This window comes from Microtus ochrogaster (genome assembly GCF_000317375.1).
Source record: "Microtus ochrogaster isolate Prairie Vole_2 chromosome 14 unlocalized genomic scaffold, MicOch1.0 chr14_random_1, whole genome shotgun sequence".
Classification (NCBI taxonomy): Eukaryota; Metazoa; Chordata; class Mammalia; order Rodentia; family Cricetidae; genus Microtus; species Microtus ochrogaster.
The window spans coordinates 30,786,803-30,800,660 of record NW_004949096.1 but is presented as its reverse complement, the minus strand read 5'-3'; the positions used below and the strand labels follow the sequence as shown (position 1 = coordinate 30,800,660).

Here is a 13,858-nt window from a genome sequence, read left to right as displayed (position 1 = left end):
CAAAGCTACAGAGAAACCCTGTCTCAAAAAATAAAAAACAAGCCTGGCGGTGGTGGCGCACGCCTTTAATCCCAGCACTCGGGAGGCAGAGGCAGGCAGATCTCTGTGAGTTCGAGACCAGCCTGGTCTACAGAGCTAGTTCCAGGACAGGCACCAAAGCCACAGAGAAACCCTGTCTCGAAAAACCAAAAAATAAAAATAAAAAAAAAATAAAAAACAAAAAGAGCTCTAACTGTAGAAAGAAGGAAGAATCTAGAGAATGAACATGTTGAAAAGAGTAGGATGAAAAATGCTGTTAACTGAAATACAGTCAGGACTGGTGAAAAAAGACAAGGCAGATGGAAATGTGGATGTGCTTTTTTTATTAATTCTTTGGGAATTTCTTTTTTTATTGAGCTCTACATTTTTCTCTGCTCCCCTCCCTGTCTCTCCCTCCCCTCTTCAGCCCTCCTCCAAAGTCCCCATGGTCCCAATTTACCCAGGAAATCTTGTCTTTTTCTACTTTCTACTTCCCATGTAGATTAGATCTATGTAAGTCTCTCTTAGTGTCCACATTGTTGTCTAAGTTCTCTGGGATTGTGGTTTGTAGGCTGTTTTTCTTTGCTTTATGTTTAAAAACCACTTATAAGTGAGTATATATGATAATTGTCTTTCTGTGTCTGGGTTACCTCACTCCAAATAATGTTTTAATATAGGAGAAACAGGTAACTCTCACTAATAAAGCAGGGAAAAAGAACTGAAAAGAGGAAAAAGAGCCAAATGTTTGCTCGACTAAAAAGTATGTTGAGAGAATGCAGAAAAGATTAGTTATAAACTAATTCAAGCCGTTTTCTACTTTAAGTCTCTGGAGCAAATTTTCAAATTTACAGCAGCATGTTTTGGAAAAGAAATGAGATGAGTTTTTTGTTTGTTTGTTTTTGTTTTTGTTTTGTTTTTCGAGTTAGGGTTTCTCTGTGTAGCTTTGGAGCCTGTCCTGGAACTCTGTAGACCAGGCTAGCCTTTAACTCACAGAGATCCGCCTGCCTCTGCCTCCTGAGTGCTGGGATTAAAGGCGTGCATCACCACCGCCCAGCAATCTGGATTTTTATAATCAAACCCCAGCACTGAAAAGAAGATAATTAAACAGGAAGAAGAGTGCAGATGTGCAAGCCCGTCCTCTTAGACTCACGCTGGCAGGCATTTGTAAAGGGCTTCCAACCATTGCAAAATCAAGGAGCAGTTTGCTGCAGAAACAAAACACGAGGATCATACTCAGGGAAGCGCCTGTGTCTTGGAAGACCCCAGAGAAGCAGAATGTTATCTTGAGAGGCTTCAGCAAAATCCATGTAGGAAACTGAAATTCAAGTCAGTTTGTGAATCCTGCTTCCATTATTTCAGATTTCCCCGTAAATTGGAAAAAAAAATCCAGTAAAATTGGTAAACTATTTCAATATTTTAATAATGCTCTGAATTTATACAATAGTATGACTAATTACTGTGGATGTACGATATGCAATGGTTCTTTATTCTCTCCACCATCATTAAGGCAGGGGCAGAAGTAGGGGAAAAGTTTCTCCATGAAAAGACAACTGAAGGTGTAAAGATGGGTCATGGTCGCAGCGTTATAGAAGGACACCTGCCCTCCCTCATAATCCACGTATATGCCCACCCTGTTGAGCTCACCCAGTTTCAGACTACAAGAAGGCAAATCCAGAGCCTTTAGATCAGTTTGGTTCCTTAGTCTTAAAAGCCAGAATCCTTGCTCAGGAGTGAGAGGGCAACTCCCTTTCCGGATGATGGATTCTTTGACAACTCCAACTGTCCATTTTGGCTTCTTTCCTACTTCCACTTCCCAGTACCACTTTCCAGAGGTGAAGCCTTTTGAGCCCAGTACAGCCACACTGGAATCAAACCTCTCTGGGTCATCAGGCATTACCTGCTTCACATCACCATGACACACACTGGTCCGGCTTTTGGATAGCACCAGATTTGGATGAGCTGTTTTAGGATCCAGAGTTATTTGAGACAGACCTAGTAAGAAAATGAGATAGCAGGAAAGGAGGTGAATGCCATTTTCCATAGTAAGAAATAATACTAACATAGATACTTTGTTTTCATTCCAATATGCAGAAACCCTTAGTCAGAAAGTTTCCCATATACTTTCTGTTGTGTGGTATCCACGTTGCTATGTATAGACCTTTTTATATTAGGGATAAAAACAGACTTTGCTCTGAATTAATTTATGTTCTACTGAAGAAACAATACAAATAACGTGAATCTTGACTAATGCCAAGGGGTAAAATTAGATGAGGCTGTCCTAGGAGATGTCCCTGAGGAGCATGTCTCAACTGGGATGTGACAGGAAATGTCCACTCTGGGCAAGCAGATACTGGAAGGAAGATGAAATGCAGCTGGGTGCTTGTGTAGGAGAGATTGTCTGTTAGAACTCGGGAAGACTGAGGTACCTGGTAGAGATTGTGTTTGGTTTAACATGCAGAGAGACATTGTAGCTCTAAAGTGGTATGTGCCACTGCTCTTCAGAGTGGAGTCCACAACTATGTGGTTACCAGCCTGGGACAAGATAACACACACAATGAAAGCCACATTTAGAAATTTGTATGACAATCTAACAATGTAGTTGTATGTCATTTGAATCTGGTAATTACAAAACCAGGCCTGTACTTTGTAGACAGTCTTTAATTTCACATTTGTAAGTACTTAATTTATATTGTATTCTACAGTAATAGAATTCTGTGACAGATGAAGATATTTTTAAAATACGTAAAAACTAAGAAAATTTGCCTCATAGAAATAGACTAGTGATCACTGGAGACCAGGAAGGATGGGAGGGATGGGGTAGAATGATATTGGATAACAGAAACCCAAATACAGTAAGATAATGTTAATTTCAGAGTTTTATAGCACAACATGGTAATCATAATCTACTATATATATTTTTTTCCCAGTGAATTTGTTTTGTTGACAGTGCTGGAAATTGAGCCCAGGACCTTGTATATGTAAGGCCAGCACTCTATTACTGAGCTGTATCCCCAGGCTTTTTATATATATTTTTAATCAACTAAAAGAGTTCAAATGTTTCCAGCACATAGAAGTGATAAATGTTTGAGGAAACATAAATACTATTAATGATTTAATTATTGTATGTTGCATACTTGTATTAGATATTATATTGCATCCTATAAATGTCTACAAATATCATGTGTCAATTAAAATTTAGTTGGAGCTGTAGCACACACCTATAATTCTGGCATGTAGGAGGTTGAGACAGAAAAATCCTAATTTTAAAGCCAGCCTGAGCAATATAATGAGATCCCGGTTTTGTTGTTGTTACTGCTGTTTAATGTTTTATATCAGGTACGTGCCTATAATCCTAGCACTTGCTAGGAAACAGCAGGATGGGAAGCTCAAGGTCATCCTTGGCCACACAGAACTCTCAGTCAGCCTAGGCTACATAAGACTCTATCTCAAAAAACGTAAGTTAAAAAAAAAATAGGAGCTATCAAAAAAGCAATCTGTGACGGAGAAATGGCTCGAAAGTCAAGAGCACATACTACTCTTGCAGAAGAGTTCTATTTCCAACACCCACGTCAGGCAACTCACAACGGCCTGTATCTCCAACCCCAGGGAACCCAACCTTTTCTGTCCTCTGTTGACAGACAGCCACACTAAGGAGAACAAACTCATACATAGACACACTTTTGTTTTGTTTCTTTAAATCCCTTTTTTAACAAACATGGGTGATAAAGGACAAAACAATCCAACAAAAGTGTGGTCAAAAGATTGAATATATCTCACCAACAAGGCATAGGAATGGCAGAGAACCACATGGAGAGATGTTCAACAGGATTAGATATTAGAGATGTGTACATTAAAACAATGATGAAATGTTACTATATTTAAGGTTAAATAGTTAAAATTAGAAAGATTGACAATATTAAGTTTTGTCAAAACTGTAGGGAAAATAGTATTTTCATCCATTGCAGGCATAAATGTGAACTGATTCCTCCAGTTGAGGGAGAAAAGGGGTTAACAGTTTCTTGTAAAATTAAATGCAAATCTTCAACCTCACCACTAGGTCTCCTTAAAGATTTGTAAACAGATTCACACAACTTTATTCTTAACTGCCCTAAAGTATAATCTACCCAAATGTTCATCAGCAGAAGAATAGATAAGCATATTATGATGTGTCCCTTAAACAAAATTGCTGCTATGTGCATCTACATAGGCGAATCAAAGGAAGTACTGCAGTAAGTACACGGTGCTGTAGTATGCGGTTTACATTAAATCACGAGTTGAAAAGACACATCCAAAGTGAAGTAAAGCAGGTCAGCAAGCACTAAGGGCTAGAGCTATACAAAAAGAGCTGACTGCGAAAAGACATGTCTTTGTGTGTGCACACATGTGTTTGTGTACACAGGTATGCCCATGCACGAACTTTTGCGTGTGGAGCTCAGAGGTCCACTTTAGGTGCCTCCTCAATCACGCTCTGTCTTATTTTTTGAGACAGGATTCTCACTGAATCTGGAACCCATTCTTTAACTAGACTGACTGCCCAGCAAGCCTCCTAAAGATCTACATTTTTCTCCAACTCCATCCCCAGTGCTGGGGTTACAGTTGTTTGCCCCACTTTCTACATAGGTGCTGCGGATTCAAACTCAGGTCCTCGTGTTTGTTCAGCAAGCACTTTATCCACTAAACCATCTCCCCAGCCCCCATCCATCTATATTTATATATATATGTTTGTTAAAACTCATCAGCTTGCACACTGAGTATATTTAGGTAAAATTGGCAGATTCTGCTCTATTAATTATACTTCAGTGAAGTCGTTTTCTTTCGGTGTTAGTCACCTGGAAAATGTGGCAGGGATATATTTATGATTTTAACTAGGTTAATAACAAACAATAATAATATCCATATGAATTTTGCAAAAGAAATCTAAAATTTTATTTCTATACATATCTAGACTATTGCTTCTTTTTCTTGAAATACCACTTGTGTTATTTTGTCCTGTTCAGACCTTTGATATTTGCAAGAATACAAAAATGTGCTCATTAGTCGTATCTACTGAAATTAGATACAGTTTTCTTCTGGAAAACTTTTTTTTTTCTGAAGCACTGATGATTTCTTAACACTCTCTTATAATGTTGTGTTCTATGCTGTGACTGGCAAGCCCTAAAAGACCTGGAAGGACTCTAAATATATACAAGGAGTATGTATGGAAAATGCCTTCAGAGCAGAGACACTCCAGAGATTCATGTAGCTGATGCAGCAAAATAGGATAAATCTGTGGCCATTTCTACACATTCTAGATCAAACAAAATCATAGGCTGAGGAGTAATTATAATATCAGACTCTTATGTATTATTAGTTGAAAGATACATATTCTTAGATCATAGCAGCAAAAGAAAAAAAAAAGGTATTTTTGACTAAACTCCACCCCAAGGGCTGGAGATATGGCTCAGTGGTTAAGAGCACTGGCTGCTCTTCCAGAGGTCCTAAGTTCAATTCCCAGCAACCACATGGTAGTTCGCAACCATCTGTAATGAGATCTGATGCCCTCTCTGTCATGCAGACATACATGCAGACAGAGCACTTGTGTACATAAAGTACATAAGTAAGTCTAAAACTTCCACCCAAGTCCATCTCCATCCTGTCTCAAACCAAAGAACTAACTGGGGCCACAGCAGAGGCCCCACAGATGAAATGTAGATTAAGGGTCATAGGAATGAGTAGCTACTTCCCACTGTACCTGGACAAAGAATGGACTGCATTTCCTTCCAGGTTGTATACTGGATGGGACCTTTGAAGCGGCCTGGGCTCAGCTTTTTGGAGATAAGCTGACTGGGTGTGAGTGCCCTCATTCCTTTCTCCACACTGTAAGGGACACAAAGAGTTTATTTTTTAGACATCCTCAGGGACAGAAGGCAAAGGACAGAGTGCCATGGAGGAGCACTTACCTATCTATGAGCTTTGTGATGTCCTAAAAGAGAAAAGGAGAGATAGAGCCGTCAGATGCTTGTTTATCATCTCTAGAAGTCTGTCTGGTTGTTCTGGTTGAACACCATCCTGGTTTAATTGTCAATACTGGCTTTTCCTGTGCAGGTGATCCTCAGCCCATCTTCAACAACAGTTTGCATCCTCCATGGGCTTTTTCCTCAACACCCCAATCTAACCCGGGAAAAACTGACCTCTCACTTGCTAACCTCCTGATTTCTGTAATTCCAACTCTCATAGGAAACAGTAAAGGTGCCAGTAAGATCATAGTTAAGGTCAACTTTTTTTAAAGTGAACACTTCCAAATCCTCCCACAAGATAAAATCAGAAGTAATCCCAGTGCCAAGGGTAACTAAACTTTTGAGTACTGAGGTGATCACCCGTGTTGCTTTAGAGGTGAGACTTCAGGTAGCAAAGTTTGACAAAAAGATTTTTAAATATTTCAGATTATGATTTCTGTAAGCCCAAAACTCAACAAAGGCTATCAGAGACATTTTTTTAAAAAAGAAATAAAGCTTCAAGGTTCTTTATGGGAAAATAAAAATATTGATCCATATAGCATTATTGATGAACTTGTACTAATCATGTGTTTTAGGGATGTGAAAGCACAGCTTCCCACTGAACTCAGAACAAAAGCAGCCTACGTTTCTCCCAGAGGATCTTAAAGCTCTGCCATGGTTGGGTTGGGTTCAGATCAATTGAGCTTTCCTTGCCCCCCAACCCCAGGCCCTCTTTCCTCCAAGTGTCCCCATAATCAAATTGGTGTGGAATCTCACTTTGAGGAAGTCGAAGGGATTCTGCTGTTCAATCCGTGTCTGAATGTTTGCCAGCATGTCTCTGGTGAGAAGACACTGTTCCTGAAGCTGGTTCAGATTCGCCTCCATCTCCTCGCTCAAGACTTTTCCCTCATTCCGGATCTCATTTAAAATGTCCTTCTCTTTGTTGTGCAGGAACTGATGCAGTTTTAGAAACTCCAAGGAAAGTTGTTGTTGCAATTGTATCTTGTTGTCCTGGAAACCTCCATAATCATCACCACGATTACTACTGAGACTAGCTAGCACTTAAGAGACAGGGGCTCACACTACACAACGCACCTTGGAAAATTCCATACAAGTGAGTACTTAGCATCAACATTCAGTCCTGCCTAGCAGAGCCCTATGGGAGGCTTAATCCTTCTTTCCCAACTAGTTTAATGGTGTAAGAGGGAAGGTTTTGTTTTCATTTTGTTCCCCAGTGCTTGGATAATAACCAGTGTTCTATTAAATAATGTTGTGGAGTCGTTCAAACATTCTAAAAAAGATTTTTTGGGGGAGAGGGTGGTTTTGAGACAATATTTCTCTGTGTAGCCTTAACTGTCCTGGAATTCACTCTGTTAACCAGGCAGGCCTCAGACTCAAGAGATCTACCTGCCTCTGCCTCCAGAATGCTGGGATTAAAGGCGTGTACCACCACCACCCAGCTAAACATTCTAAAATTAATACCAACAATACCTTCCTAGACTGGCAAAACAGTATCTACCAAACGATACTGTTAAACTAGGACCATAAGGAACCTGGGGAACCTGTCCTTTCAAAACCAAAACTACTCTTGCTGCCAGGACAACATAAAAGAAACAGGTTATGAACAATGCATAAAGTGCTAAACCTGATAATCCTACACTTGAAGTTTGTGCATGCAAGGTGTGTGTGTGTGTCCATCCACAGCTTCCTCCCTGGTGAACTCTGTATATCCTAGCTTCTTAGTTAGTTCCTCATTGTCTTTATTTCTAATGACTTAGAACTTTTTCCACTTATTCTCAACCACACATAGAATTTTATTATTTACAGAAAATGTATCATCTCCATGTATCATGACTTTTTGCTCCAAGTTCATTTGTTCCCTACTGGGGCACTGTTGAAAGTTTGTATTCAACCTGGGCGTGGTGATTCAAGGCCCTATTCCCATAGCTTGGTGGAGGGGACAGGGGGACAGAGGCAGGCAGATCGCTATGAATTCAAGGCTAGCCTGGTCTACATAAGTGAGTTCCAGGGCTAAATGAAGAGACCCTGTCTCAAGAAAACAACAAAATAAGTTGGTAATCATTGCCCCCCCCCGTTTCTGTTAATAAACTTCTATCTTCATTGCCTGTCTTATGTAGCTTAGATTCCTTGGACAACTATTATCACACTCTTAAAATAGTCTTAACTGTTCTTCTCACCCATGTGTTTCCAGTTTCCCTTTCACCTTCCTCATGATTTCCCAGTCCAATTAGCTCCACTTCCTCTAACTGCATTTTTTTTTTTTTGGATTTTCGAGACAGGGTTTCTCCGTAGCTTTTGGTTCCTGTCCTGGAACTAGCTCTTGTAGACCAGGCTGGCCTCGAACTCAGAGATCCGCCTGCCTCTACCTCCCGAGTGCTGGGATTAAAGTGCGCCACCACCGCCCAGCTTGCATTTTAAATATTAAAATTTGTATTTATCTTAAGCTCATTCTATGCTTTCTAGAAAATACCCCCCCCCAGCAGCTTTAAATACCTTTAAATCTAATGCTGACAGCTTTTCTCCAGCTTTTGGGCTCCAGATTCGCTATTCACTCCATCTATATAGTCACCTCCCTACACCATATGCTCTTGTTTATCTCTATATATACACTGCTCTTTAGTTTAGTCAAGTGCCATTGTTCTTGGCATACTAACCTGCAACAGTTTTCTAACCATATGGTCTTATCATTGTCTCTCTTACTCATTTTCCTCATGCATACTAGGGAAGTATTCTACCAACAACTGAGTACATTTCCAGCTCGTGACTTCTTCAGCGCATCCTCCTCCTCCACCTAAATTAGAGTCTCCACATAGCTCTCTCTTTGTTACTCTGTTTTCATATCATATTGTACTAGTCACTATTGTTATTTCTTGGTATTGCTGGCATTATTTAATACCTGTCTCCCAAACTAAGATTCTAATGTGGGATTCTAATGCCTTGACCCATTCCATAAATGTTTGTTGAATAAATACTGGTTGTAGTTTCTGTGGAGATAATTGCCACATAATTTAGCTCCCAACCTAGATACTGATTTGCTGACTCTTTACTATTGTTTAGCACTCCTGTGAAGCCTAAAATGGAAAGACATGTCTAGACAACAGCTTTACATAGTTTGGGAGCAGTTAAGGAAGATAAATCAGATGGGGGGGGTGTAATCTGAGAATCCATGGTTCAGAGGTACCAGGTTATAAACTCAAAAGAAATGAAAGTATTTCTTTGGACATAGCCATCTTTAGTAGGTTTTACTGGGGAAGTCTCTATTTTGCCATAGGTGAAAGGACAGAACAAGCAGATCTCAGTATCACATTGTTCACCTAGTGACTTAATCATCAAAGCAGATTTCAGTACCACATTGTTCACCTAGTGGCTTAACCATCAAAAGACAATCTGTTCAATTAATCAAATATTGGCAACTTTTCCCACCATATGTTTCTTCCTACCCTGAGTAGCACTAGCACTAACTCTGTAACCCAGGTGCGTTTAGTATATTGATATAGCTGGAGTTACAGGAAGGGGAAATTCCAGCTCTGCTTCATAAACCCTTTCCCCTGCCCCTCACCTTGTAAGCAGCAATAGCATCTTTCTGCATAGTTCTGAGAGACTGAAGCTCCTTGAGGGTGTTCTGAAGTTGGCTCTGATAGGTAGCTAGCTCATCCTAGAAATAGCAAATAGAATTAACCCACAGCAATTTGGGAGATAAGAAAACAAAGCACAAGTACTGGGGAGATGATGGCTCAATTAGTAAAGTGCCTGCCACACAAACATGAGGACCTGAGTTTGATCCCCAGCACTTATGTAAATGGCTGGGCATGGTGGCACACACTTAAGTCTAGTGCTGGGAAGCTGGAGACAGACTCCCTGGGACTTGCTGGCTGGGACTAGCCAGCCCAGCCTAATCTGCAATCCCAGGTCTTTGTAAGAAACCCTGTCTCCAAAAACAAGGCAGACAACTCCTTGAGGTACAGCCTAAAATTTTCCTCTGGCCTTCACAGCATGTACACACATGCCTATAGCACAAAGAGACATCTGTGGGACAGGAAAAGAGCTGTGCCGATAGCACAGGGAGGCAGATGTGGAACAGGACAGGCTAGGCAAGGTGGGGAGTCCAGTCCTGGCTCCAGAAGAGATTCTGCCAGGGTGTACAAGGCACACCAGTATTTGTTTAAAATTTTAACATAAGATAGCACATTGCTGGGATGGGTGAGATGGCTCAAAAGGCACTCATTGCTAAACTTGTTAACCCAAGTGCAGTCTCCAGAAACCACATCATGGAAAAAGAACCAACTCCTTCAAATTGTTCTCTCTCTCTCTCTCTCTCTCTCTCTCTCTCTCTCTCTCTCTCTCTCTCTCTCTGTGTGTGTGTGTATCTCGCACACACACACACGAGGAAGTGGGGTGGAAAAGACATCTAAAAAACATGGTGTGCCGGGAATTAAATAAGCTCTGAGGTGTTCCTTCTTTGGAGTTCTCCCACTCTCTGGAGTTCTCTCTCATTTTTCTCTAATAAGTCTGTGTTCACTCAAGTAAACTCTCGTAACAAAGACATGTTACACTTCCACTGTGCCATAATTCCTGCCTCTTGAGAACTATGACTAGGGCTGAGGATTAACTCAATAGCATAGTACTTGTTTTGCTTACACTATGCCCTGGGCTCAATCCCAAGAACCACCAAAACAAAATTTTTGAGTATAATAAGCAACAGAAACAGTTAAGGTTGACATCTTATTATCTAGATATAGGGATTTGAGGAGGCTACCGTAATTGCATCTGAACACCTTTCCCTACGCTGTTCTCATTGGAGCATTTCCTTCTCCCTTCTGCCCATCCAAACCCAAACGATTCTCCAGTTCTAGGCTCATACCTTTCCTTCATTGAATCTCCCCTGACCCTCTCAGAAATCCTGAACACTTAGAAATTACAGATGTGACAAACTTCACTCTCACTAATAATTATCATGTACTGTTTCCATTGTTGTGCTTATTTGACACTTCATCAAAGTTTGAAACGTTTATAGCAGGAACACTCTTTTCTGTTCAAGCTTTACCCAGGGTGTGACTGAAGGAGTCAGCCATCGCTCCCCCATAATGCCTTTCCTACATGGAGCATCTCTAGGGAAAGAACTTTCCAGGGCATGTTGTATTTCTGAGGGTGCTACACTTTCTCATTATTTGAATAAAGGGATGAGGTCAGAAGAAAGAAGCAGCCCTCCAAAAGAGTTTTCCTAAGGGATTCCTCGCCACCCAGGTCTCACACACCGTAAAGAAACGGACAGCATCAGAAATTTGCAGGAAATCCTTAGACTGCCCCATAGACAACCGTGCATCCTTGCATTGAAAGCAGATCATTTTCCCTTCTGGCTTACTGAACAGTTTCAGGTTCTCTCCATGCTCTTGACACTGTGGATGGCCCTTGAGCAGGGGTGACTTCTTAATCTTCTCTACCAGCTTCTCCAGCACAAGGTTGAATGTACAATTGCTATACTGGCATAGCATCTTACAGTCAGGACAGAACGTTTCCTTTGCATGCAGTTTCCAGAAGTTTTGAATACAGACTTGGCAGAAGTTGTGGCCACAGCTCAGCATCAGTGGATCACGGAACCAATCATTACACAGTGGGCAGTGTAGCTCCATCGTGATATCTTGTATCACCACTTTTGAGGGTGCGTGGGTGGTTGGATCAGACATTTCAACATAGTTGCCTGGATCAAAGTTGGAGGAGGGCCTGGAGGATACCTTTGGGAAAGAATAGCTTAATTAAGGCTCTCTCACTGCCCATTTCAATACACATGGATGTAGAACTCCATTCCTAAAGGAGCTGAGAATTTATTCACCTAAAGCATCGTAATCTCTTCTTTGAAAATAATGCAATGTAAGCTGAAGAGATGACTCAGCAGTTAAGGGCACATACTGCTGTGGCAGAGGACCCAAGTTCAGTTCCCAGCATGCACTAAAAATGGTTATAACTCCAGTTTCTGGAAACCCAACACGTTTTCTGGCCTTCACAGGAAGTACACTCATTTGGACCCATATACACATAATTTAAAATAATTAAATAAATAAAATAAAAATAAATTAAAAATAAAACAATACAGTGAATTTAATGTCTTCTAACATCATAGTTTGTGGCACTATTTCAAGCTTTAATGCAGACCCAAAGCAGGAGAAGAAATTACTCTTTCAAAGATAAAAATACATATTTTGCTGTACATTACTCTCTTTACCAATCTTCTCCAGTTATGCTTTGAAATTTTTATTTCCAGTTTCTGTTTCATTGATTATATTTTTATTTTCTATGGATCATGCATACCTAGAAATGAAGTGTTTGGGTCATCCTGAGCACACAGTTATGATCCCACTGACATCAGAATATACATTATTTTTATATGTACATGGAACATTCTCTAAAACCATATGTTAAGTCACAAGACAAATCTTAATACATTTGAAAGGATTAAAGTCATATGAAGTGTGTGATAGTTTGAATAAGATTGGCCCCTTTAGGCTCATAAATTTGAATGCTTGGTCATTAGGGAATGGACTACATGACAGGGATTAGGAGGTGTAACCTCTTTGGAGGAAGTGTGTTCTTCTATTTTGTTATTGTCTTCCTGACTTTGACTTTAAAGGGATCAGAGTATAGTATGAAAAGGCAATGGCAGTTGGTTTTTCTCCTCCAGAAAATGTAAACAAAATATTTGCTGCTCAGTTTCCTTCAGTGGCCAAGGACAAAGAAGAGTGTGAGCAGACCTCAAAGTCGTGCAGTAGAGGAGGTTAGAGTCTGATAATCACAGCAAAGAACTGCAGGCGACAAATTCAATCTCAAGCTGTTGTGGTGAGATGGGCCTGCAATTCCAACATTTGTGAGATGGAGCAGAAGGATCTTGAGTTCCAGACCAACCTGCATAAAGATATCTCAACTCAAAACTTAAACCTACCAAATCAGAACACCAAACAGTAAGTTTCATAAGTAAAAATTTAGGGAAAATGATAAGTCAGCAAGGTGAGTGGGGGATGTTCATGTGTTGGGATTTCTTGATGAGCTTTAGTGGGATTTCCCCTCTTCTGGTAAATTATCATTTTCTTTAGTCTCTCTGACAACACTAAAGTTTAGAAGTCTGACTTCCTTTAGTTTTAAGGTGTCTTAGAACAAGAAAATCTATTTGAAACCTTTATCTGGGCTGGGGAAATGACTCAGCAGGTAAAGATGCTCACCTCCAAGCTTGAAGACCCAAGTTCAATCCGTGGGACTCACATGGAGGAAGAGTGAACAGATTCCTGCAAATTATCCTCTGACCTCCACACTTGCTGTTGCGTGCACACCCACACACGTACACAAAATACACAAATTTAATTTTAAAAATATTAACTTCTCTATTTTAACTTAACACACCAAATGTGATAGTATGAAAAATTGTAATTAATAATTTTCATCAAAAGATAATAAGGTTATTAATAAAAAGTAAACTTTTGTATAATGTTTATTTCCATTATTCAAAAGTTATGGTAGATTTTCTTAGTTTCTTACCCTCCTCTCTTATTTCTGTTTTTTCAAAGGCCTAGAGAGAGCATAGAAGGTTAAAGCTATACATTAAATATTACCTTGATTTCCTTTCTTGATCCACAGTCCGTACCCCATTCCTATGATCTTGTTTTCCACACTATCCAGAAAGCCTTTAGGGTTGTTGGAAACTTACCTCCATGGAGCTTGGTCATCAGGCCACCAGGGGGCAGAAACGGGCAACTTGGCTTTGCTCAGTGGGCCCAGGATGGCTGCAGACCAGTAGTCCTGGGCTTGTTAGTTTGCTAGGGACAGAGTCGGGGCCCATGAGAGGAGGAGGGAAAGTC

General features: G+C 40.3%; 1 protein-coding gene across 1 annotated transcript; it reads right to left on the bottom strand.

Moving 5' to 3' along the window:
* Positions 1-1,471: 1,471 nt before the first annotated feature.
* Trim69 (tripartite motif containing 69) lies at positions 1,472-11,464 on the bottom strand. The gene is made up of 6 exons (XM_026787842.1): positions 11,270-11,464; positions 9,574-9,669; positions 6,822-7,004; positions 5,958-5,980; positions 5,750-5,874; positions 1,472-2,010 (listed from the first exon to the last, which is right to left on the bottom strand). The coding sequence occupies exons 1-6, from the start codon at positions 11,357-11,359 to the stop codon at positions 1,472-1,474; spliced, it is 1,056 nt and encodes a 351-aa protein (XP_026643643.1). The 5' UTR covers positions 11,360-11,464.
* Between the last annotated feature and the right edge of the window lie 2,394 nt (positions 11,465-13,858).